At 38.0% G+C, this 23,660-nt stretch overlaps 2 protein-coding genes across 3 annotated transcripts in view; both read right to left on the bottom strand.

Annotated features, from left to right (window-relative positions):
• LOC134219247 (histone-lysine N-methyltransferase, H3 lysine-79 specific) overlaps positions 1–23,660 on the bottom strand; it is a 442,335-nt gene that overhangs the window by 5,385 nt on the left and 413,290 nt on the right. For both annotated transcript variants that reach the window (XM_062697950.1, XM_062697952.1), the window contains one exon: positions 91–152. In XM_062697950.1, coding sequence (XP_062553934.1) covers positions 91–152 — 62 coding nt within the window. The remainder of the gene's footprint in view (positions 1–90; positions 153–23,660) is intronic.
• Positions 10,834–11,385, bottom strand: LOC134219647 (uncharacterized). The gene is made up of 2 exons (XM_062698448.1): positions 11,290–11,385; positions 10,834–11,224 (listed from the first exon to the last, which is right to left on the bottom strand). Exons 1-2 carry the CDS (start codon positions 11,349–11,351, stop codon positions 10,885–10,887), a joined length of 402 nt encoding a protein of 133 aa, XP_062554432.1. The 5' UTR covers positions 11,352–11,385; the 3' UTR covers positions 10,834–10,884.

Below are 23,660 nucleotides of genomic sequence, written 5' to 3'. Positions count from 1 at the left end.
TGAAAACACAAATCATTACTCCAATCTCGACCAACCACGTTGATAGGAGGGACCGGGACATAGCGTGGGTGAGAGTTGGTGGGGTCTTACAATGTTCATGTGCTGGTCCTGGATTTCTTTGTAGACTCCGACGATGTTCATCAGGGCGGAACCTGCGGCGACGGGTCAGTGTTGATATCAAACATGCAAAGGAAAACAGAAGGCAGAGAGAAAGGAAAATTTATTAATAATTAGGTATATTGCGTTGTGATAGTTGCTTGTTGTGCCTAGAAACCAGTTGGAACGGTTGGGATAAATTTAAATTAGAGTAAGATTATTTATAGCATCGAATAGATTTTTGTTACAGTCGATGGTGCTGGCGGATTCTTGTCCTACAGATAATGTTCAATTCATTTGAACTCATTAACCCTTTATAAGGCAGAAGAATCTAAACAATAAATTAACAAAAACAACAATAGGACATAATATTGACATGGTATTAAACTCAAATGTATGTTTGATGTATAACAGTTCAAAAACATTGAAAAATTGGTGGCAATATAGTTGCCACTTCCCGGGAAGCGGGAAAACAGGCAACAACAATAATAAATAAAAGATTAAAAAAAAAGGTTTTACGTAAAGCCAAAAGATATAGGCAAGTTATATTTTTAAGTGAAGAGTCCTTGTCGGCAAACGCATTATAAGTGAAAAAAAAACATTCGTCAAAAATCCAAAAACCAAATATACAGAAAGGCAAAGCTTTTTTCACGCTAATCACGCCATATTCTATCACGGGAGATTCAAAAATTTTGAATCAAAATAATTAATACCAACGAGAAAACCCTGATTAATCCACCTAGCGATGAAGGTGCCTTTCTCGTGCATTATAAAATAGTATTTTGGCCATTACTCTTGAGCCCATAGTCCGATTTAAATAGGAAACAATGGTAGAGTATCCTCCGTCGAATTCAACTTGTTGTGGTCGAAATACGTATCTGCAAAGATAACGAAAATTAACTGGTGGAATTAAATGGACAGTACTTAATTCGTCTTAGACGGTTTAATACATTCCACTAAACGAGCTTAATATATTTTTCTCAAAGGTGCAGCCCAATCGGGTTGTACGCAAAAGTGACGTAGGACTACGTAGCTATACGAAATGGATGGTATTTGTCATCATAGTTTGTGTCTCTTTCTCTTTTGAAGTGCAAAACTTAATCGTTTAGCGACGACAGAAAGTTGCCCTTTAGTAGTAGAATAACAAGCGCGCGTTGAAGGGAGATGATGCAATATTTTTTTTTTACTGTTAGGCATTGAAAAGTCGCATTATTGTAAATATATTGATTCTTTGCTGCACCATTATTTTACACAAAGGAAGGTAGATTTTAAAAATTAAGTAACAACATATAAATAATAGTAATAATAATTAATGTGTGATACGACTAGGACTGGGAGATAAGAGATGGAGCCGACTCTCAGTGGACTGCTGGGGCCGATCGATAACATCGCATAGGCGCATCGCATAGGCGCATCGCATCGCGACACGATGACCAGTAGGAGATCAGTTTTTTAGTTAGTTATAGCCTCATATCGTGCGCGGAGGGAGTACGCTAGAATTTTTATATTGTTTACTGTTCGGTGTTAAAATTAGGAAAATAAATGTTAGATTAAGTCCAAATAAAAATTTGTGTCCGTGAATAAATGTAGTGTTTCTAAAATGTCGCGTGTGTGAATCAAGTCCTGGACTGAAAAATATCCGATAAGGAATGTTATGGCAACTAATTAGATCTGCATGCGAGTGTTGGAGAGTGAACCACGAAAGGGAACTATCGAAGGCAAGTTAGAGGAAGTGCGGTTCCCCAACAATCGATTTTATACAAAAGCCACCATTCTATACTAAAGAAGGTTAATTCGACTATCCGAAATAAACTTTCTCCAAAGTGTAAAACTCAATCATAACTAGCGAATTTGATAGCGCGTCGGAGGGAGATGATGTTATAAATTTGGATGGATGGAATCACTAACAGCAACAAAGCTACCACCGAAACAGTCCATTTTCGCAATTAACTTTTTTTTTCATAAAATCCTGGTTCTGAGAAAAAGCAATTTTCTTTTCCCAATGTGCCTTTCCAATAACTAACTGCATCCGAATGCCTGCCACAACCTTGCGTTGAAATTTTACGACGTTGAAATTTCACTCGTTGATTTTTCACTAAGCCCCACCATTTGGAATAAATTTTCTGCATTGCCACTGCTACTCACACCTCCGTGCTGCTGTGTCCTTGCATCAAATTTCGTCGAACCGCTGTTTGCGGAATCCCGATCAAAATGGCTCGCGTGCGCCGGAAAGCAGCTTACTCGTATTCAATAAATTAAGCTCGTTAGCCCCGCCCCTTTGTGATCTGATATTGATTTAAATATAATGTGCACTCATAACGATTAATGAAGGGGCAGGACTAATGGAATTACATCATTAGATATAAGAAAGCTGCTTTCCGGCCGATTTTTAGCGAAGAGTCCTAGTTGAAAAACACATTATAAGTGTATTTTTACGATAATCGAATCAAAGTATCGATAACATTGATATATTGGATTTAAAATATCGATATATCGGATAATCATATGATATTTCATACATGAGAACATTTGAAAGGTATATGTTGGTATAGCCGTGCGGTAAGACGCGTGGCTACAAAGCAAGACCATGCTGAGGGTGGCTGGGTTCGATTCCCGGTGCCGGTCTAGGCAATTTTTGGATTGGAAATTGTCTCGACTTCCCAGGGCATAAAAGTATCATCGTGCTAGCCTCATGATACACGAATGCAAAAATGGTAACCTGGCTTAGAAACCTCGCAGTTAATAACTGTGGAAGTGCTTAATGAACACTAAGCTGCGAGGCGGCTCTGTCCCAGTGTGGGGATGTAATTCCAATAAGAAGAAGAAGAAGAAGATGTTGTTATTATTTATTTTCTATCGTATTACTCCTTTGCAAAAATGATTGAAAATTATTTCGTTCTTTTGGTAAATCCAATCTACTTCTAGAAGTGTGTGCCAGTTCAACAATCATAGACGGCGGTGTTTTGGGGCAGCAGGGACCATGTCCAAGGGCTTGACAACCCCTCCCCAGCTGTCTGCGAGTCAGGGAGAACTGCCTAGGGCGTGGTGGGATTTAGCAGTGGGCTCTGCTAAAATCCCTCCCAAAAAACCACAAGTGCCCGTAAGCGGACTCTATCAAAGCGACTGTGTGCCGCTTCAAAAGCACAAGCCCAGGAGGGAGTGCCAACTGGCATGTGGAGTGTCCCTACTTCGGTAGGGTAGTGCGTGAGCTGCTTTGGCAGGGAGTGAGTGATCTGTTTGTGCTGAGGCAGGAGTGTCATAGCGAGTCGCCGCCGCTATGGCAGCCTCGAAGCGCAGCAGAAGTCTGAGTATGGACTGCACATGCTAAGGTAAGAGTGTCGTAGCGTTGCTACCGCTATCGACACCTCGAGGCATGGCAGTGGAGTGTTAGAATAAGTTGTGGAGTGTACCTACTTCGGTAGGGTAGCGCGTGAGCTGCTTCGGCAGGGAGTGAGTGATCTGGTTGTGCTGAGGCAGGAGTGTCATAGCGTGTCTCCGCCGCTATTGTCACCTCAAAGCGCAGCAGAAGTCTGAGTATGGACTGCACATGCTGAGGCAGGAGTCGAGGTATCCCATCGACACCTCGAGGCATTGCAGTGGAGTGTTAGAGTGAGCACCTGAAAAGGGTCACATGGAGCGAATGGTCTTTGGAGAAGCTGCTTCGGCGGCAGGGTAGCAGTGGGTTGTACCCACACACCTACAGTTGTGCACATGTGGTGCATGGGGAGTGTCCCTGCTTCGGCAGGGTAGCGTATGGTCTGCTTCGGCAGTGGTGTGATTGATCTGCTCGTGCTGAGGCAGAGTGTCGTAGCGCAATATCTGTAGGCCCAGGCAGTTACCGCTATTGACACCTCGAGGCATGGCAGCGGAGCGTCCGGGAGAGCATCCAAGTAAGACTCAAATGGAGTGAATGGGGTGCGAGTCAGTCTCGCGTGGGACGAGTGCCTGTGTGAGCGATAATGAGTGAGTACGCTTAGTACTGCCGTCCCCCCAGAAGTAGTACTGCGAGGTAGTTCCTGGGGGAAACGATGGTGGAGCCCAAGGGAGTTTAGTCGGTATTACCGGTATGGTCGAGTCCGACACTCCAGTACACTTCCGTGTGGTAGTTTGGCAACTACAATGCACGTGTACTGGGTTAGTGTGTAAATGCATTCTCCCTTGTAAAAAAAAAAAAAAAAAGACGGCGGTGTTTATCGTGGTTTTTACCGGTAGCGGCGTTTTCGGCAAGATACTAAATGCACTCTTTTCCATTCGCATGAATTCCTTTAAAAAAAATCAACTGAATTTTCGAGAAATCGCTGCAATTCCACGAATAATTTAGCCAAAATTTAACCTTTTTCGTCGTTTCGGCTTTTCAGTCTGGATAGTTTTAGAACAATCGTTTAAGATCTGTTCCAACGTTTCGGCAAATTGTTGTTCTCTTCATTACGGGATGAAAGGCAACAAAAACTATCAGAATCGTGACAGATCCTAAATGCTTGTTCTGAAGATCTCCAAACTAAGCTCGAACATAGTTTAACACATATAGCCAAACTCTCAATTGAATAAAACATTACTGACCTTTTGAATTTAGAAGCAAAACTTTCCGTAAAAATCTGTTCATTTTATTTAATTGTCATGATAAGTTCAGAATTTCCACAAGAAAATGCGGTGAAGTATTTTGAACTTCCAAAGTCAATTATCACGGGAAAATCTTTTAAATTTCTACAGGAAATTCATCTAGTTTCCCTACAAGTGTATTAGAAAAAAGGACTGAGCTTCTAGAAATTTTGCTGGATTTCACTGACAAATTCAACAGAAAAATAAACCTTAAGAGTTTCCATGAGACATATTTATTTGTTTAAAAAAAATCAGATTTTTCATGATCTGCAAAAATATTGTGAATTTTTCCCAAGGAAATTTTCTTTAATTTCGTCAGGATATTATCTTCAATTTCCACGATAAATTCATCTAAATTTCTGAAAGAGATCTCCACAGGGAATTCTCGTAAATATCTAATGGAAAATCTTCTGAATTTTCATGCAAATTTTATATACATAAAAATAAATTTCTGTCTGTCTGACCCTTATAGATTCGAAAACTACTTAACCGATCGCCATGAAAATTTATATTGATGTTTATTTTTGGGCCGGGGAAAGTTCTTAAGATAGTTTGGGACCTCCCCCTCCTCTAGAAAGGGAAGCTCTCATACAAATGGAACACAAATATCTGAAAAACTCGAGAACTAATGAAGAAAATGGAACCAAATTTGGCTTGTGGGGGTTTTTAGACCCAAGAAATGTTTTTGTGGTGGTTCGAGACTCGAGTTCGAATATTAAATTGTAAATACAAAAAGAATGTTTGGAATCACTCGTTAATTTTGGGCGAGACAAAGTTCGACGGGTCAGCTAGTAGGATAGTGAACCATTTGGGCAGCACCCCCTATTCCCGTCAGCAACGTTCATTATTCGGGCGCATTACATCCGAATTACTTGTTTTTTAGTACATGGTTAGTTTCTGTTGATATCTAGTGATGTACAAACAATCAAGCCATTTGGTTGGACGCGGTCGAGTTACAACGTTGTGGACGGGAATAGGGGTGCTGCCCAAATGGTCCCGCTCCCTATGTAATAAAAATTGAATTAGCTTTTTTTTCTGATTCGATATATTGATATCGAAAGCAAAAATATCGATATGACCGATATATTGAATTCAAAATATCGATATAAAAATATCGGATATCGAAACAAATATATCGATATTCCGATATATCGGAAGTATCGGAACGTCCCTAGGTACCACACATGTTTCGGACAGCAGAACAAAGGGAACCGAAGCGACAATTTTACCGCACTTTGGGGAATCCCGATGAAAATGATTCGCGTGCCAGAAAGCAGCTTTCTTGTATTCAATTAATAAAACCCGTAAGTTTGAATTAATGGAATCACTAACAGAAACCAAGCTTCCACGCCGATGCCACCGATACAGTCCATTTTCGCAATTGAACATTTCTTTTCAGAAAATGATGGTCCTGAGAAGAATCAATTTTCTTTCCCTGATGCGCCTTTCCAACAACTAACTGACGCCACAATCGCCACTGGCGGCGCGGGATCGCAACAGTGTTATTTTTATAGTCAACCTGTTCTTCCTATAAAATGCTGGTTCGTTGAGGTTGAATGATCTGCAGCAACACACCGAGGACCACCACCAATGCGATGGATTTCCGTTGAAAATGTTACCAGCGCCTCCGTGATGCTGTGTCCGCTCCTCTGCGATCGATCGATCGCGTTTGCTCTGCGTGAAATTTTGTTCAAACTGAGGATTAGGTTCAAACCCGCAAGTGATAGATTTTTTATGTCTGTGCAAGTGATGCATGCACGTGATTGGTTTGTTTACCTATTTCTAAGTCTTAGTTACTTATCGATAATTAAGAATTAAAAATCAGTATTTTCATTTAAACACAAGGAAGCGTTGACTCATCCTTGATCGAATGGCCCAAAAAATTGAAAATCCATCGAGAAACGGCTGAGATATTAAAGTTTAAAGTCTATCATATTTTCGTGACGGTCCCCAATTCTCGCAATCGTAAAGTGTACCCCAATATAGAAAAGACAGACGTAGTCCTACGTCAAAAAGTGGTATTTTGGCCATAACTTCGCAAGCCAGGTTTCAGTAATGATCAAAAATTGTTCACTTCCGCCAGGGAACCAGCATTCCAGGATGTTCCAGAATGTGACCAGATGGACCAAATACCCTCAGAACACACTTCTTTGGACTTGTTTTGCAAAATCATGAAGTTTGATACGTCACAAGCCAGGTTTCGGTAATGATCAAAAAGTGGCCACTTACCCCAGGGAACCAGCATTCCAGGGCATCCCGGAATGTGACCAGATGAACCAAATATACTCATAACACATTTCCATGAACTTGTTTTGCAAAATCATGAAGTTTGACGCGTCGAAAGACGTGTTTCCGGCTTGATCAGGCAGTGGCCATTTTTCCGGACCTGGAGGTTACCCCAGTACTCCCATCAATATCTCCGGAACCATGTGCTTTTTCAATACGATGACCAATGCCCCTGGAACTATAGGAATTTTGTGATCGATTGCAGAAAACAGAACCAAATTCCGATGCAAGACTAGTGCTGAGAACCATTATTTTGAAAATTTAGTTTAACGTGAAATCGGGGGTCAGGTACGTAAGTGTTAAGTGGTATTAAGACGATCCCCACCGGTGTGTATCCAAATGGGTGTCTAGTATAAGAACGAAATGCGTTCATATTTTATTTATGCACTTGTTCTCGCACCGGTTGTTTCTATCAAGGTTGGTGAAGTGCAATCAAGTTTCGCACCGGTGGTGAATAAGGCATTTTATGAGACAGATGGAAACAGCTGTTTTTCTCGTGTTTATCTACTTTGACAGTTAGTGGGAGCCTGTTTGTTTGGTAATTTTGCGCTGAACATTCCGATGGGTCCCATCATCAATCCTACCTATTTTACTTTTCGGCTGCCAGGGATTTAGAACAAGGTTTTTCATATGATTCTTAAAACGTGTCGTTAGATTATTTATACCATTGCATTCTAAGCATGAAATGCTGAAGAAAACATGAATGAAAAGTAAAACGTTACAAACATTATTTTGTGTTCGGACCTAACGAAATATTCACGCAGAATCATACCCCTAAACAAAAAATTAAATGTAAATAATCGGGCCACCGCGAAACGTCTTATAAAATACCTTATATCCGCGGTTGCTATAACAAACACGGAATAAAAAAATCAAGAAAAATATTTATCTTTCAGAACGCGCTTCAACTTTTGTAAAACTAGTATGTGCGTAATGCATTTTGCGATTATCAGATTAGTTAGACACACATCTGCTTGGTGGCGCTAGCTTATATGCAACAATTTAGTAGGGTGGATATCTCGAGATCTATAAAACTAAGAAAGATTTTGTCTTCTGCCAAGTTGTTCGGGTAGCCATAACATTTATGATGGATAAAAATTTTGTTTGGAATTCATACGCATAGCGGCGCTAGTGTATAAGAAATAACCTGAAAGATGTCATCTTCTATAAAGTTATCCGGTTGGTTAAAACCATTGCGATAAAGGCCAGTTTAGTTGGAAAAACAACCGCTTAGATGCGCTTGTGTAAAAGAAATTATCTGTTTGGTAAGATATACGCAAATCGATAAAATTTTGGAAGTTATCATTTTCTACAAAGTTGTTGGGATGGCTAAAACCATTGTTCCGGAAGCAATCTTAACATATATTTAAATCGTTTGGCAGCGCTAGTGTACAGTGAATTATCTGAAAGATTGAAAAAGATGTTACTGGTTTCTGCAAAAGGTCCTCGTTTGTTAAAAACCATATTGTTAAAAGCAAGAATAATTTAAAGTTTAACCGCTTGGCGGCGCTAGTATATGAAACTTTATCTGTTAGGCTAGCCATTTCTAAATATGTAAGATTTAGAAAGGGGTTATATTTTACAAAGTTATTCGGGTAGTCAAAACCATTCTGATGGAAGCAAGTTTAGTTTGAAACCGCAATACTCGTTGGCGGTCGAGTTGAGTCGAGTCGAGTCAAGTACGAGATACTGAAGACGGCCTCACTGTTGAGGTCGAAATACGTATCTGTTCAAGGTTCAACCGAGTGGTTGGATTGAATGGAATTGTACAAACTCGTCTATACTAAAAACTCCAGGTTTCAAGATATCTAACCTACTAGGTTATTTCTTATACACTAGCGCCGCCAAGCGGTTGAATTTCAAACTATACTTGCTTTCGTCATGATGGTTTCAACCACCAGAAAAACTCAAATGTGCAGCCCAATCGGGTTGTACGTAAAGGTGACGTTGAACTACGTATGTAATGTACAGGTTTTCGACTTTTCTGTTGGATAAGACCAAAACAAGCGTTTTTCAAACCCAGTGAGCATTACGAACCCTGGTGCTGTATAATCATTAGACCAACATTTGAGAAGGATGATAATGATGATGACAAAGACGTTTGGCAGTTTATTGATTATTATCATTATTCCTTCACGTGGATTGCGTCGGACTTTGCGTTTATTCCGGCAGACACCTAAGCGAGAAGCTGACGTTAAACGGCCCCAAGCTTTCGAGATAAAACGCAGGAACGAACTGCACCAGCTAAAAGCTCTGTAAGTTGTACTAATCTGACGTCTATGCTGGCTTGAGGTCTCCAGTTAGCCATGCGAACATAGGCGCAGAATCCAGAGATAGCGAGAACGATTCTCAATCCGATCAAGGATGTTTTCGGGTGGGAAATATTCTCGTATTTGCCACACACTAGATTAGCCAGCCTTGGGCTGAAAGTCTCGCTAATAAAGATAAAAGAGAAAAATATTTGCCACACAATACATACTAATGCAATCGCGGGAATAGAAAGCTTTCAATCAATAACTGAAGAAATGCTAATGGATTACTAAGTTGAAAAGCAGGCCAAGTTCCATTTGGAATATAGTGCTATGGAAGATGAAGCTTGCGATCCTCTTACGGGATTGACTGATTCACCGAAATGGATTGCTAAACTGCTAGCAAGTTTTCAATAGTAAATATTATCGTACATAAATATTATAACACACTGGAGTCGGTTTTTACGCGAGTTAACGTCATTGCCGACCGGACTTTGTGGAATTCCATCGACGGTGATGGTGTCATCGACGGTGTCAGCATTTTTGGAGTTGGCAAGATCGGGGCGCATTAGCAGAACCAGGCGAACGATATCGAGGGCGATCATCGAACTTGTAGACTCAGCATACTTGTAATGTAGTTAAGTTGAGGAAAATAAATCAGTTGATTGTGAATAGTGAAAGTAGTTAGTCGATTAAGTTTTTTTAAAAAGAACTCCGTGTTGTAGATTTATTAACTCGCGGAGGATATGGGCCGCGTAAATTTAAATAACGTAAAAACCGCGTAAATCCCAAATTTGTCTAAGAAAACCGCGGAAATCCCGAAATTCGAGTGAAAAAAAAAATCGCGTAAAAAACGATTTGTGTGGAGAAAAAATCGCGTAAAAACGACCTCAATGTACATCAGGTATGAAGCGTTGACTCTTCCTTGATTGAATGATCAAAAAAAAATGAAAATCCATCGAGAAACGGCTGAGATAATAACGATCAAAGTCTATCATATTTTCGTGACGTTTTTCGATTTTTTGCAATCGTAAAGTGTACCCCAATATAGAAAAGCCAGACGTAGTTCTACGTCAAAACTTTGTAGAAGACGGAAAAAATCTAATAAAGTCAGATTTCGAGATATCTAACCAAACAGGTAATTTCATAAACACTAGCGCCGCCACTCAACCCAAACCCAAACTAAACTGACCTCCACCGCAATGGTTTTGATGATGAATAACCGAACAATTTTTCAGAAGACGGCAGATTTTCCATTTATGAGTTACTTTATTTTTCCGTGTGATGGTTTGGCAACGGTTGGAGCGGGTCGCCAAATTTGCCAACTCGCTATTCACCGAAGGTTGCGTTTACATTTCCCAAACCCGTTTATCAACGACCGGTGCGAGTTCGCGTCATGATAGAGGTTGTTATTTTGGCTTAATTTACGCACTGGTGGGGATCGTCTAAGGAATCGGTTATTTTTCGAATTCTTCCAACTCGCTTCAGATCGATACAATGAATCTATTCTGAATTCACTTTATTTGTTTTAGAACGGTTACCCTAAACATAAAGATTACACAGGAACTATTTTAACCCTTCTTCATAAAAAAAATTTCTGGGAAGTACCATTCTTCTCAAGTACATAGTTAAGTTAAAATAATGGAATGGCTTCTTATTCATCCATGAGCCACGTTACGACCTGATAGGCATCGTAGGCGACCATAGCTCCGGCCAGGTAATGATTCCAGGACGACTGCAGATAGTTGCTGACCCTTGTTCCAGTGTAGACGGCAGCCGATCGCCACGTTTTGGACGCAATAACTCCTTTGGCAACGGAAAAAGCGCCAGTCGCCACCCGGATGCAGCCAGCACGAAGCGCTTTTTTCCCAACCACCGCTGACAAGGCACTCCCGCCTACCGTGACGGCCGACCTGGTAATGGCTGCAAAGTTGAAAGTTTTTGTCGGTTGTACGCAATCGGCACATTGTTCCTTCCTTCCTTCGACTTGAGATCTGGGGAGATGAAATTAATTTTTTGATGCTTATCAATGCAGTATGAACAATTCATGAATACTTACAAATAGCACATTATAGCTAGCAGTGCCATGAAAAGTGGATGAATTTGTATTTTGTCAGCCATTTTAAGCAGAATCAGTCAATATTAGCCACCCTATAACCAGAGACCAGCGGAGTGAAAAACTGTCGAAATGGCAACGTATGAAAATGCATGCAATAGTGAAAATAATACCGGCAGCACTTGAACTTTTTGCTTGCTTCTTATGGATGCAAAAAGTAAACAAGTCGAATTGGAACCGCTTTTGACGGTTCGATTGGAAACAAGATGGCGTCTTCGCCGATCTCTTATTGTAGTATTTCTAGTCAATATGGGTCTATCTCGCACAATACACTCTTACTTAATGCAAAAATGGAAGCAGCAGGGATGCTAGTATGTATTATTTTAAGTAACTTTATCTAATTTTTAGTAACATGTTCAAATTTTTTTTTCGTTCGAGTGAATTGAATTAACACGTTCAGTTATCGCGTTCGATTCAAGCGACTTGCTCAATTCACTTGCCTTGTCTAAACGTAGCATAAGATTAAAATCAGCAGTGATCGTACGGGGCTGTCAGTTTGAATATGAATCTGAAAAAAATAATTTTCCCAGCAGCTTTTATTCGCGAAGTCGAAGCAAAATTCTTCACACAAACAATGACAGTTCTTTATGGGTTTTTACAGTAGAGCAACAGAGAGGAGGAGATGGCGGTCATGTTTCACTCAAACTCTGACAGATAGCAATGGGGTTTCCCATAGGAGGGAAGAGCAGAATTTGCTTCGACTTCGCGAATAGGTTCATTTAGTTAACTAGTTAACTTTCAAAAACATAAAACTGGTATAAAGCTCAATTCTATTTTCTGGAGATTTTAACAACGAGATTTAAATATTTTTCAATTGTTTTGATGTACGAATGCGTCATTTTATCAACGGATCAATCCACTTTGGAATTACGGCCCCTTTCTTGGCAGCAACACAGAGCCACGAATGATATCATTTAATTAAAAAAACTTAAAACATGAATAGAACACTGCTGGGTAAACCAGGGAGTTTGTTCTATTTTGCTACAGATTCAAACTAGTATAGTGGTCTTAAATTTGGAATGAAACTGAATCGCTGCTGATTTCACTCTAAGAGTAAAATTAGTAGTGATTAAAATTGTTCCGGGCTGTCAGATTGAATATGAATCTGAAACATTTATTTTCCCACCAGCTGTTTTAGATTTATTTTTGGTATTATGCTCAGTTCTTTTGTCGGCGTAGCACCAAGTTACAATTCGAAAGTAGGGACTCACATGTCATAAGACGAGTTAGTACAATCCCAATTAATTCCATCAGTTAACCTAATTCCAAATTAAGTGGTGGAATTAAATGGGATTATACAAACTCGTCTTATGACAAGTGAAGACATTCCACTAAAAAGCTCAAAATAATTGTCTTAACAAGTAGGGACTTCCAAACAAAACTTTCTTCCGAAGTTTTATCTGTCAAACTAAAGGATGCGTTGTTTAGCGCATCTTTATGTGAACCCAGCGCACTACTTCCGAAGTGGGAATTGTATCTCGAAAAAAAAGTACACCCTCAGTTAGAAAATGTCTTCTAATGTTGTATCGGATACACAATATTTTCTGCATATTTGAGCCACGAATGAATCAGGTATGAATGCGTCATTTTACTTACGGAAGGCGCCATGCTTGGCAAAAAAACATAATTATTTCATTTAATTGGAAAATTTTAAAAACATGAATGGAACACGGCTGGAAAAACGAGCGAGTTTGTTCTATTTTGCTACAGAACTAGAATAGTGGTCGAATATTTGGAATGAAACCGAATCAGTACCTACTGAAACTGAATCACTGATTGAAAACCGCACTTTTAAATACCATGATGGAGCTCAAGTCTCTAAGCCTGGCATCCCTGTATAACATTTTTTCATGGAGATCACATGAGTCAGCGAAAGGAAGTGGAAATAATAAATGCAGAATAAATAAAAGTAAACAGATCGACCATAGACTGAAGCATATCGAGATCGACCGTTCGAAAACCTTTGGAAGCACGCTACTGCAGCTGTGGGGAAACAAGAGGGTGACAAATTTGAATCGATTATTTTTGCGATAAGTGGAAATGATTATCATGTAGGGGAACTGGGGGTAGGACGCCCACGTTAAGGAAAATGCCATTTTTATCAATGAAAACCACCATTTCAGCCAGTTTTCATCAGCGCATACTGAACAACAGCATATCTGCGACTGACTACCGATAACAGATATCTAATTGTCCATTTTATTGCACAGAAATTTGATTTTAAAAAGCACCCGAAAAAAATGATTTTGAAGCCATGCGGGGTGAGATGCGCCAGTGGATGGGTTATAACGCGCATGTGCTTATCGTACTGATTTTCATTTTAATTGCCTACATTAAGGCAATTAACCGAATGTTTCAGCTGTTTCGGTCATACGAAATGAGCATGGGCGTAATGCCCCACACCGACCTCAGAAGTTTGAAGGCCCATAAAATCGTTTTAAAACCATTTTTGACGACGATTTCGTGTGGAACATAAAGAACACGAGTAAGCAGCATGGCTCATGGCTCAATTATTAATTTATCAATGTATAACAGCGACAGAAAGACTAAATTCCACCGAGCTAGAATTGCATCAAAACACGCAAAAATCGTTTTTTCGAGTTTTCATGTATAACTAGAGAAAAATCATGAAATATATGTATCCAATGGCAATATTTTTCATTGCTTTATCGTATAGACTATTGAAAATAATCAAAATGGGGATATTTAACCTTATTCAGGGGTGGCGCGTTTTAACCCCTATGGGCGTGCTACCCCCACTTCCCCTAGGGGGAGATCCCCCAGTGTCGGACACATTAAGCCATTTAACGAAAAACTCTCCAATTATCCAGATTATTTTTACTTGTATGCCATATACACAAAATATAATCATTGATGATTCATACAAACTATATTTGATCATTTGAACACGTTTTTAGACGATGTATTTTGATGATGAATTTTGGTGAAAACTTTCACGGTTCAGAAAAGTGTCCCCGAGTATCGGACACTATTGCATCATGTTCAAATATGCCCAAGTTTCTATTACATGAGTAAAGACATCATTTAGAATAGTAACTTTTTTCACTAGCTTCAAGTTGCAGATATTAACATCTGTTAGTAGAGCTTAAAAAAAATCCCCTAGCTCAATTTCTTACATCCTACTCAAAATTTCCTACATTTCCAATGACATCTTCAATTATTATTTCTGTTTTTTTCTGTGGCTTTCTGATACTTCAGCAAGAAAAAACAATTGAATTGAAGTAAGTTTGACAAAACAGTTGCAAAGAATGGCTATTTGATCACATGAAAAAACTCACTGTCCGGACCCGGGGGACAGCTATCGAAATACAGAAATTGATTTTGCACCATGGATACATTATATATTTAACAAATTGTTATCGCTATTTGATATATGAATAATATTGACCATCTCGACATAATCAGAATGCATTCGATTGATTTTAATATTGTTGAATCAGAACTTCTAAAATAAGGCGAAACATGAAAAATGTTTGACATTTTTGTTCAATTTCAAATTTTGTACAAAGTTTACAACATAAGGATCTGATATTCCATGCAGGTAAAGGACTTTTCAATAGCTTTCTTTTGTACTACATGAGATGATGGAGCGATCTCTGCAAGTGTAGTTTTGAGAAGTGTCCGGTATTGGGAGGTGTCCGGCGCTGGGGGATCACCCGCTACAACATGCATATGGTAGGTATATGTGTAGTAGGGTGTCCCAAAAAAAACACTATGTTTGAAAAGTCATGGTGGTCAAGGTGCTTATATGAAAGATAATCGCATCTGGAGCATTTATGTAGAACACCTCAAAATTCTAAAAATTTGATAAGAAAATTATTTTGAGCTTTTTAGTGGAATGTCTTCACTTGTCATAAGACGAGTTAGTACAATCCCATTGAATTCCACCACTTAATTGTATCTTGACAGATACGTACTTCGACCTCAAATGTAAGGCCGTCTTCAGTGTCTCGTACTTGACTCGACTTAACTCTAAACTCGACTCGACTCTAAAAATTTACCCGTAATGCTGGGTAGACACCTTTACGTGGTGTGTTACGGAGTAAGATCTACCACGGTTACATTGCCAGCTACAGGCAAATCCTGACCCAACGAATACCTTCCTCATTATCCAACTCCGTGGTACTTATGAGGGTGTCGCTAAGACGGTGGCCTCTCGTTAAGTAAGTACTACATCAACACTTCCTTCCTCTCCCTAGTTACGGTGAAGATGGGCGTGGCCAGGAGTAGTAATCCTCATGCTTTTGTTATTTTTGTCTAAGACTGGAATCAAGGACCACTCCCCTTCTTGATTTATGATAGCATTCTAGATAAGGATCTCAAAAGTAAAACATGAGTATCACTAGTGTCCAATCTACAAATTACACCGTAACCATGCTAATGCTAATGCTAACACCTCAAAATTCTAAAAACTGTTTGGACAGAGCCATTTTTGAAAAAAGCTGTTGTCAGTAATGGGCCATATTCGTCAAACTCAAATCATTCTTGTGATTGTTTAAATTTTTTTTTATTTTTCTACATGGTAATATGATTGGTATTTTGCAATTATATAACCTCTAGAACCATTTAATTGATTTAATTTTTTTATTTTCTAAACATCTCAAAAATTCATTTTTTCCGATATTTTTCGCAGAAAATTACAGGGGTTAGACAAAAAGGTTGAGATAGGCAAAATTTTGTCGAAGTTCAAATCAGCATAACTTTGCGTAAAATGATCCGATTTCGATGAAATCGGGACCTTCGGACGCGGAAACTCTTCTAGTATACTGTTCCCATGCAAAACCTCAGATTCGCTCTTGGCCACCGGAGATGTTCCGGGTTTTCCGAGGATATGTTAAAAAGGCATTTTTTCTTCTGCTTGTCGTTTTATCTGACGTTTACTGTCATCATGTTTTACACTCTCTTTGGAAACTAGAACTAATATGCTGACCAATGCTGGCTGCAGATCGAAAATTCGTTTGGTATACGCAAAGATATAGCCATTTTCGTAAAATCGGTACGGGATTGGCCATACACCCTGAACAAATGTCACTTTCGCAGAACACCCGGACCCTTTTACAAATTGGCCAGAGAGTCTTACAGTCACCATAATGTATCTTTAATAAAGATCCTATATTCATCGGCTTGGGAAAACATGAATTTTGACACCCATATACGCATAGTTCCAGACGGTGCCAAACCCGGCCCCTCCTGGAAGGCCCTTGGAACCTGCTATAAGGGTGGCAGTGGACACTATCATTTTGGAAATGTTTCTGTAATCATCGTCTCGCAAAGCCATGAAGTTAGCTACCCATATTTGCATTATTCCGATCTGTTATCATTTCATTATGTTCCCGGAACCGTTTTTACGGAAATGGCCATATTTCTGAGGATTTTTGATGGATTCTCGATCTACAGCCACCATTGGCCGGCATATTAGTTCTAGTTTTTGGAGAAAGTATAAAACATGATGAAAGTAAAGGTCACATAAAATGACAAGTAGTGGTAAAAATGCATCTTGAACATACCTTCGGAAAACCCGGAACATCTGCGGTGGCCAAGGACCAATCCTAGGTTATGAAGAGGGGCAGTATACTGGAAAAACGACCGGTTCTGATGGTCCTGATTTTATCAAAATCGGATCATTCAACGCAAAGTTATGATGATTTGAATTTCGACTTAAATTTACCCTGAGAGAGAGCAGGGATGCCAGGGGATATTTTCAAATGTCTTCACAGTTGAGTAAAAATGTCTTCAAATGTCTTCAATATCAAAATTATGATTATCAGTGAAAAAATTTCAAAACCCAATAGATTTGTAATTTCAATCATCTCCTTGGTTTATGTATCGTTTATTTTTACACACTCAAATTGTTAGAATTCAAGAGTAAGGGAAATGACTTTCCCTTGGATTTCCTAATGAGTCTTTAAATATAACTCCAACGGATTTTTCTAACTGAATTTCCTTGTGGAATTCTTCTGAATTTATTTTTAAAGAATTGCCTGTAGGGATTCGGAAAAATTCACCGTGAAATGGCCAATACCGACTTCCATAATGACCTGAAAAAAAACTTCCATAAGATTTTCTGAAAAAATTACAGGAGAAGTTCCGGAGGGATTTTCTGGAAGAATTACTGAAGGATGCTTCTGAAGAATTCCAGGAGGATTTTCCTGAAGGATTTTCCTGAGCAATTACTGAAAGGGTTTCTGAAGAAATGTCTGAAGAAACTTCCGGAAGAACTTCTGGATAACTTTTTGGAGGAACTTCCTGAGGTATTGCTCAGGAATATTGCGCCGCAATTTCCGGAGGAAATATCAGAGAAATTTCAGAGTATAGTTCAAGAGGTATTATTGGAGAATCTTTCGGCAACATTCTCGAAGCAACATCAAGAGGAATTCCTGGAGAAACTTCCGAAAGGATTCTTAGAGGAACTTCCGAACGAATGCCTGCAGGAGCTTTGAGAGCAATTCCTGAAAGATCTGCTGGAGGAAGTCGTGAAAGAAACAAACTGAGGAATTTCCGAAGGAGCGACTGGAGGAATTTCCGACGGAATTCTTGGAGGATCTAACGGAGAAATTTCTGGACGAACTTATGGAGGAGCTGCTAGAGGTACTTCCAAAGGAAACTCTGGAGAAATTTTCTGAAAAATCTCTAAAGAAATTGCTGGACGAATTCCTGGTGGAATTTCATAGGAAATTTCAGAAAGAATTCCAGAGATGTATTTACTGGAGAAATTCTTAGAGGGACTGGAAGTTAAAATACTAGAAGAGTGCCCAAAAATATTTCTTGAAAAAATATCAAAGGAATTCAAGGAAGAATTCAACAAGGAACTGTAACGAGTTTACCCTGAACTTTCTACTGAGCCTTTAATAAAAACTCTGGCGTTTTGTTTTAGGAAATTCCTCTGATTTTTTTTCAGAATTTTCTCCTGAACAAATAAAAATAATTTACGGTGGCTATTCTGAGAAATATCCATTTAACTTCAGAACAATTTCAATTTCTTGTCGACATTCGTAAGATTTTTCTATGGAATGTGAGAAAATTAAACTAATTTCCTGTGAAAATTTTCGTTTAAATGTGGTACATTGAAAATCCGAAGAGACATCCCTTAACTTCCAAATACAAATGATACTCCGGATTTGTATTTGAAAGAAAGAAAGACAGACAAATTTCTTCTGGAAATAAACATGAATTCTTTGTAGGAGTTCAGATTATTTTCCTGCAAGAACTTGAAAATAATGTTGTGGAAATAAAGATGAATTTCTCGTTTAAATTTTGGAGGAATTCCTTTACTGCCCATACTGAAATTATTATAAATTTCCAAGATAATTTGAAAATAAGTAATTTCCAATTTCAATTCTCTTGAAATTTTATGAGAAATTCCTCGGGCTATTAATGGGAAATTCTCTTTATTTTACACGATTTTTTGGGCCCCAAAATGAAGAATCGATATTCAATTTCTTTCAGAGAACGATGAAGTTAATCATCCTGAACAGTTTTCCTTCTGACTCAAAAATCGAATGGAACTTTGTTAAATTTGAAATTTAAAAATAGATGAAAAATACTTCCTCGACATTTTCGGTCTTGTTTGACGTACGGAATAATATGATTCAAACGCACTATCAAAACACCGCAGGGCACTTGACTCAACCTTTGATAGTTAAAATATGGGCCTGACGTTTTGGGCTGATGGTTCATTCGTTCTGAAATGTTGCACAGCCAAAAATTTACCTTAGTATGTCTTAAATAAAAAATATTATTTTTACTGATTTAGACTTTCACCAGAATTTTTATAACTTCGGTTCAAGTATTCCTGACTATCGTTTGCAATCATAAATGAGGTAGGGCTTTGGGATCCAATTCTCCTTATTTTACACGAATTAATTTTTAAAAAGGAATTTCATTAAAAAAAAATTAAATCCACGTAAAAATCATCGAGTTCTTCAAAATTTATTCTTTTTCTCGACGGTTATTCTGGGAATATCGAAAAGATCAGATAAATTATAAATAAATTTAAAAAAAAATGGTTCTAGCCCAACAACTCATAGTAAAATTCTGTCTTTTTTTGTCGTTCGAAATAAATTAGATTGGTCATTGCGTTCTGATACAATGATCGAAATACCTTTTTAGCAGACACGTCGAAAACGCCACCGAAAATTTAAACGAATGCTGCCATCGGGAATTTTTTAACCAGCGCATAACTAAAATGTGTTGCAATTGTCAACCTTATCAACCGGTTAGTGTAAATGTGTTTTTACGTTTGAAATTTTAAGAAACATTAGTCTATTATGTTTAACTTTTGAAATATTTATATGATCTGCATATAGAAGTCATAAAATTTATAAGCTAGTCATCAAATTATATTTTCTATTCGCTGGCTTATTGATTGTCTTCAAGTATCTTTAAATAAGAAGGTAAGTCTTCAAATATTTTAAAAAGTCTTCAAAATGTCTTCATGAAATAAATGTCTTCACAGAGATTCAAATGTCTTCAAATCGAAGACATGTCTTCAAATCTGGCATCCCTGAGAGAGAGAAGCCAGCTCACTGACAGATCGTTTATTTACTATGTCTTCTTCTTCTTTATTTGTGTAGAAACCGTGGAAACTCAACAAATCATAGTAACATTTCATAACGTCGGAAGCAACATTTTTCACTCCAATAAAAACTTGTTAAAATTGACTGATTTTAATGGTTATGAACTTCATAACGTGGAACAAAACCGATTTCTCATAATACGGGATCATTCACATGGATAATTACGGGTTTAATTCACTGTAGCAGATATAAGAAAAGTTGCGAACATAAATCGCCAAATAAATAATTTTGGTTACGACTATTTGAAGTTGCATCGCAGTGTTTACTTTTTCGGTTCGCAGTGACTGGATCGCGGTGACATTAGGATGAAAGTAAATAAAGCGAGCTGTCTTCTCTCTCTCAGTTGAAAACCATGAGCATTTGCTAATCTATCGAAATTCTACAATTGTCCAATGGTTATTTCAACAGTTTTGAAGTCCGTTTATTCAACTCGTGGCTAAAGCATTCAATATAGGCTATTCGGTTCGTTATACGTGGTTTTGAAAAGCAGTCGGATTAAATTTTGCATTTTTGTTATAATAAATCATGAAAACATTATTACATACATGTCACTAGTCAAAGTGAACCTAGCAGACTTAAGCAGACTAATGGTTTCAATAGTTTTTAGTGTATGCTGTATTTTTGACATACATTTAATAGTTTTCAAAATTTATTCAAAGTATAACATACTTTTTTCCAAAGCTTGGTTCTTTGTTACAAGCAAAATATTTTTTTAAATCCGGAAAATATTTACTTATAACCCGTTTATTATTTGTTGGCATTTTTAAAATAAAAATTGCAAAAACGTTGGTGAGTTTTAAAACAAAGATAGGCGTTTTAAAAACTCCGATTAACACTTTCCGGATACTGTACTTTGTTCAAATAGTTAACTATCATATCATTTTATGTTTTACAAAATTTTAAGCCGATTAATTTAGAACAAAGATGACATATTCCCTAACACGCATTATTAGGTAAACTACCAACATGTTAACAAAAAGTAAATATAGTTGAAAGAATATATTTGCTATTTTTTTAACGGAAGTGACAACTGTAGTTCAATCTAACGAATATTGGATTTATTTGATTCCGCTGATGATATTACAAGCACGTAACTTTGAGAAGATGGAAGAAACCTACATCAGACTTAAGAGGAAAGTAAGCCAAATCGGACTAGTCATTAATACGTCTAAGACAAAGTACATAACAGGAAGAGGCTCAAGAGAGGGCAATGTTAGCCATCCACCACGAGTTTGTATAAGTGGTGACGAAATCGAGGTGGTTGAATAGTTCGACGGATGAATTACGAGTTGCATCAAGAGAACCATCTATTGTTCACACCGCGAGAATTGGAAGACTGTGGTGGGCCTGGCACGTAGCCAGAATGTTGGACAATAATCCGTTGAAAATGGTTCTCGACTATAACCCGACGGGAACAAAAGGGCGAGGTGCACAGCGAGCAAGGTGGATCCATCAGGCGGAAGACGATTTGCGGACCCTCTGCAGACTGCGTGATGAATGCGCCATGAATCGAAATATTGGGAAACGACTGTTTATGCACTGCACAGGCCAATCCGGCTTTAGTCTAAGAAAATAATAATAATCATAACGAATGATTTAACCAACCTTGTATGGTTAGATACACAATTTTCTTCATAACTTTCGAACGCAATGACCGATCGTAATTATTTTCAATAATGATCAACTAGGGTTTGTCCCCAGTCGAATACAACTTGTTGCGAGAAAATCGATTAGGGATTGCTATAAGAAAATTGGCTAATGTTTTTCGGGTTTTAATGTGCACACACACATACGCACATAGACACGGACAGACAGACATTCGTTCAGTTTGATGAGCGAAGTCGCTTGGTATACAACAACATGGTACTTCGAGTCTTCTATAAAAAGTACTTATAAGTCACTACTCATCCCATAGGCATGCAACAGTTTGCGATAACTCTTGCAATGACTATTACCAAATGTGAACAATGGAAATTATCTACCTATTAGTACTATTTCAGATCATTTTTATGGGTTTATTATCTATATTGTAATCTAATGTAATGAGAAAGGTGGTTGATTCATCAGAGATTATAGACATTCAAATTGATTCTTCTTCTTTTCTGCTTAAAAATAGCTTTACTTGTTAAAAATCGTTTGAAAAAGATTTTATTTGATTTGAATTAACGAGGTGCCGCACTAATTTCAGTAATAGCGATTGCATTTCCGGCACACTTCAAACTAGTTCCTGGCCTAAGCAAAATTTTTTTTACTCTCATTCTCTCTCGGGACGGTAGAAAATTCGATGTACACGGTAAAAAATCAACACGCTCAGTTCAGCTGTTCCATCTATTGAATGATCAACTTTACAATCACTATCACTGAGAGTGATATTCCTTTAAATATGAAGTGGTGTCACATCTTTTACAAGTGTGTTGAATGTAGACAATTCCATAACATCTGTTGATCAAAGTGTCACTCATTAAATGTAGAAATGATTAGCACTTCGATTAGCACTAATAATGCAACTAGAATTGAAAGTGCTATTGAATTCATAGGTTCAAGGCTATTGATTTAAGAGTGGAGCGATATTGGTGTAGTTCTAAACATAGATGACAGTTCCTTTATCTGTTCTGCTTAATTAAAGAGGTATTTTGAAGTGTGAGATGAAGTCATGGTAAGACGACAGACTTTCAACCAAAGGCATGTTGTTAAGAATATTATTTTGAGCTTTTTAGTGGAATACCTTCACTTAGCATAAGACGAGTTTGTACAATCCCATTCAATTCCACCACTTAATTGTACCTTGACAGATGACGTACAGAAAAAAATCGTCGAGTCAAGTACGAGATTAGATTGGATTTACAATAATGATAACAGTTTCCAACTTTTTTTCTAATTGATGGAGAAGTGTCTAACAAGTAAGGATATATCGGTGAATCATGCAATTAACACCTTTGGCATGTCGAGCAAACTATTTTCTCCTTTCTGAAGTCCTGATTTTGATTCCAGCCTGGTGCACCACCAGTACGAACTTCCCCAACTTGTTCTCATTGCTTGCCACCAGATTCAAAAAAGGTCTCCTTATTCTGAGTAAACCTAATAAATAAATATTTGTACAAATCTAATTATACCTAAAAACGTGTTCATGATAGTCGAACCACAAAAAGGGTGAATTCTTTGCAAAGGTCACACGGCCCCCTTAGGACGGTCTCGCGACTCCCTAGTGGGTCACGGACCACCGGTTGGGAAACACTGTTCTAATGTATTCTAATATGTTTATATAAGTTCTAGTGATACGAACAAATATAAAAAAATGAAGTGCATGAGTTTAGAATTATTGTGTGGTGATTAACAGCTTCATGCAATGATTGTGTCGAAAACTGTGATGATTTTCAGGTAGCATTTTATATGATGATACCGTTTTGTAAAAGTGGAAAGACTCACTTCGACTCAGAGGTGTAGCAACGTAGAGCGAATGATCGGAATCTACATTTTTATTTTCTATAGTTGGATCAATTAGGAGTGAAATAAATGGTAGAAAAATATAAAATTATCAATCATAAACCTACGGTTTTCCAAACATTAGTTTTCTGTGTAGTGAGCCGGTAGTCAGGTCCATGGGCCCAAGTAGAGATTAACCATATTGAACTCTGGTGAGTTTTGGGGTAATCAAATAGAAAATGTGTCAAAATCGGAATAATTTTTATTTTTAATTTTTTAGTTCATTTTACAAAT

The sequence above is a fragment of the Armigeres subalbatus genome, chromosome 3, assembly GCF_024139115.2.
Source record: "Armigeres subalbatus isolate Guangzhou_Male chromosome 3, GZ_Asu_2, whole genome shotgun sequence".
NCBI classification, from domain to species: Eukaryota; Metazoa; Arthropoda; class Insecta; order Diptera; family Culicidae; genus Armigeres; species Armigeres subalbatus.
The sequence above is the reverse complement of the archived record's forward strand: the minus strand, read 5'-3'. Positions and strand labels throughout refer to the sequence as shown.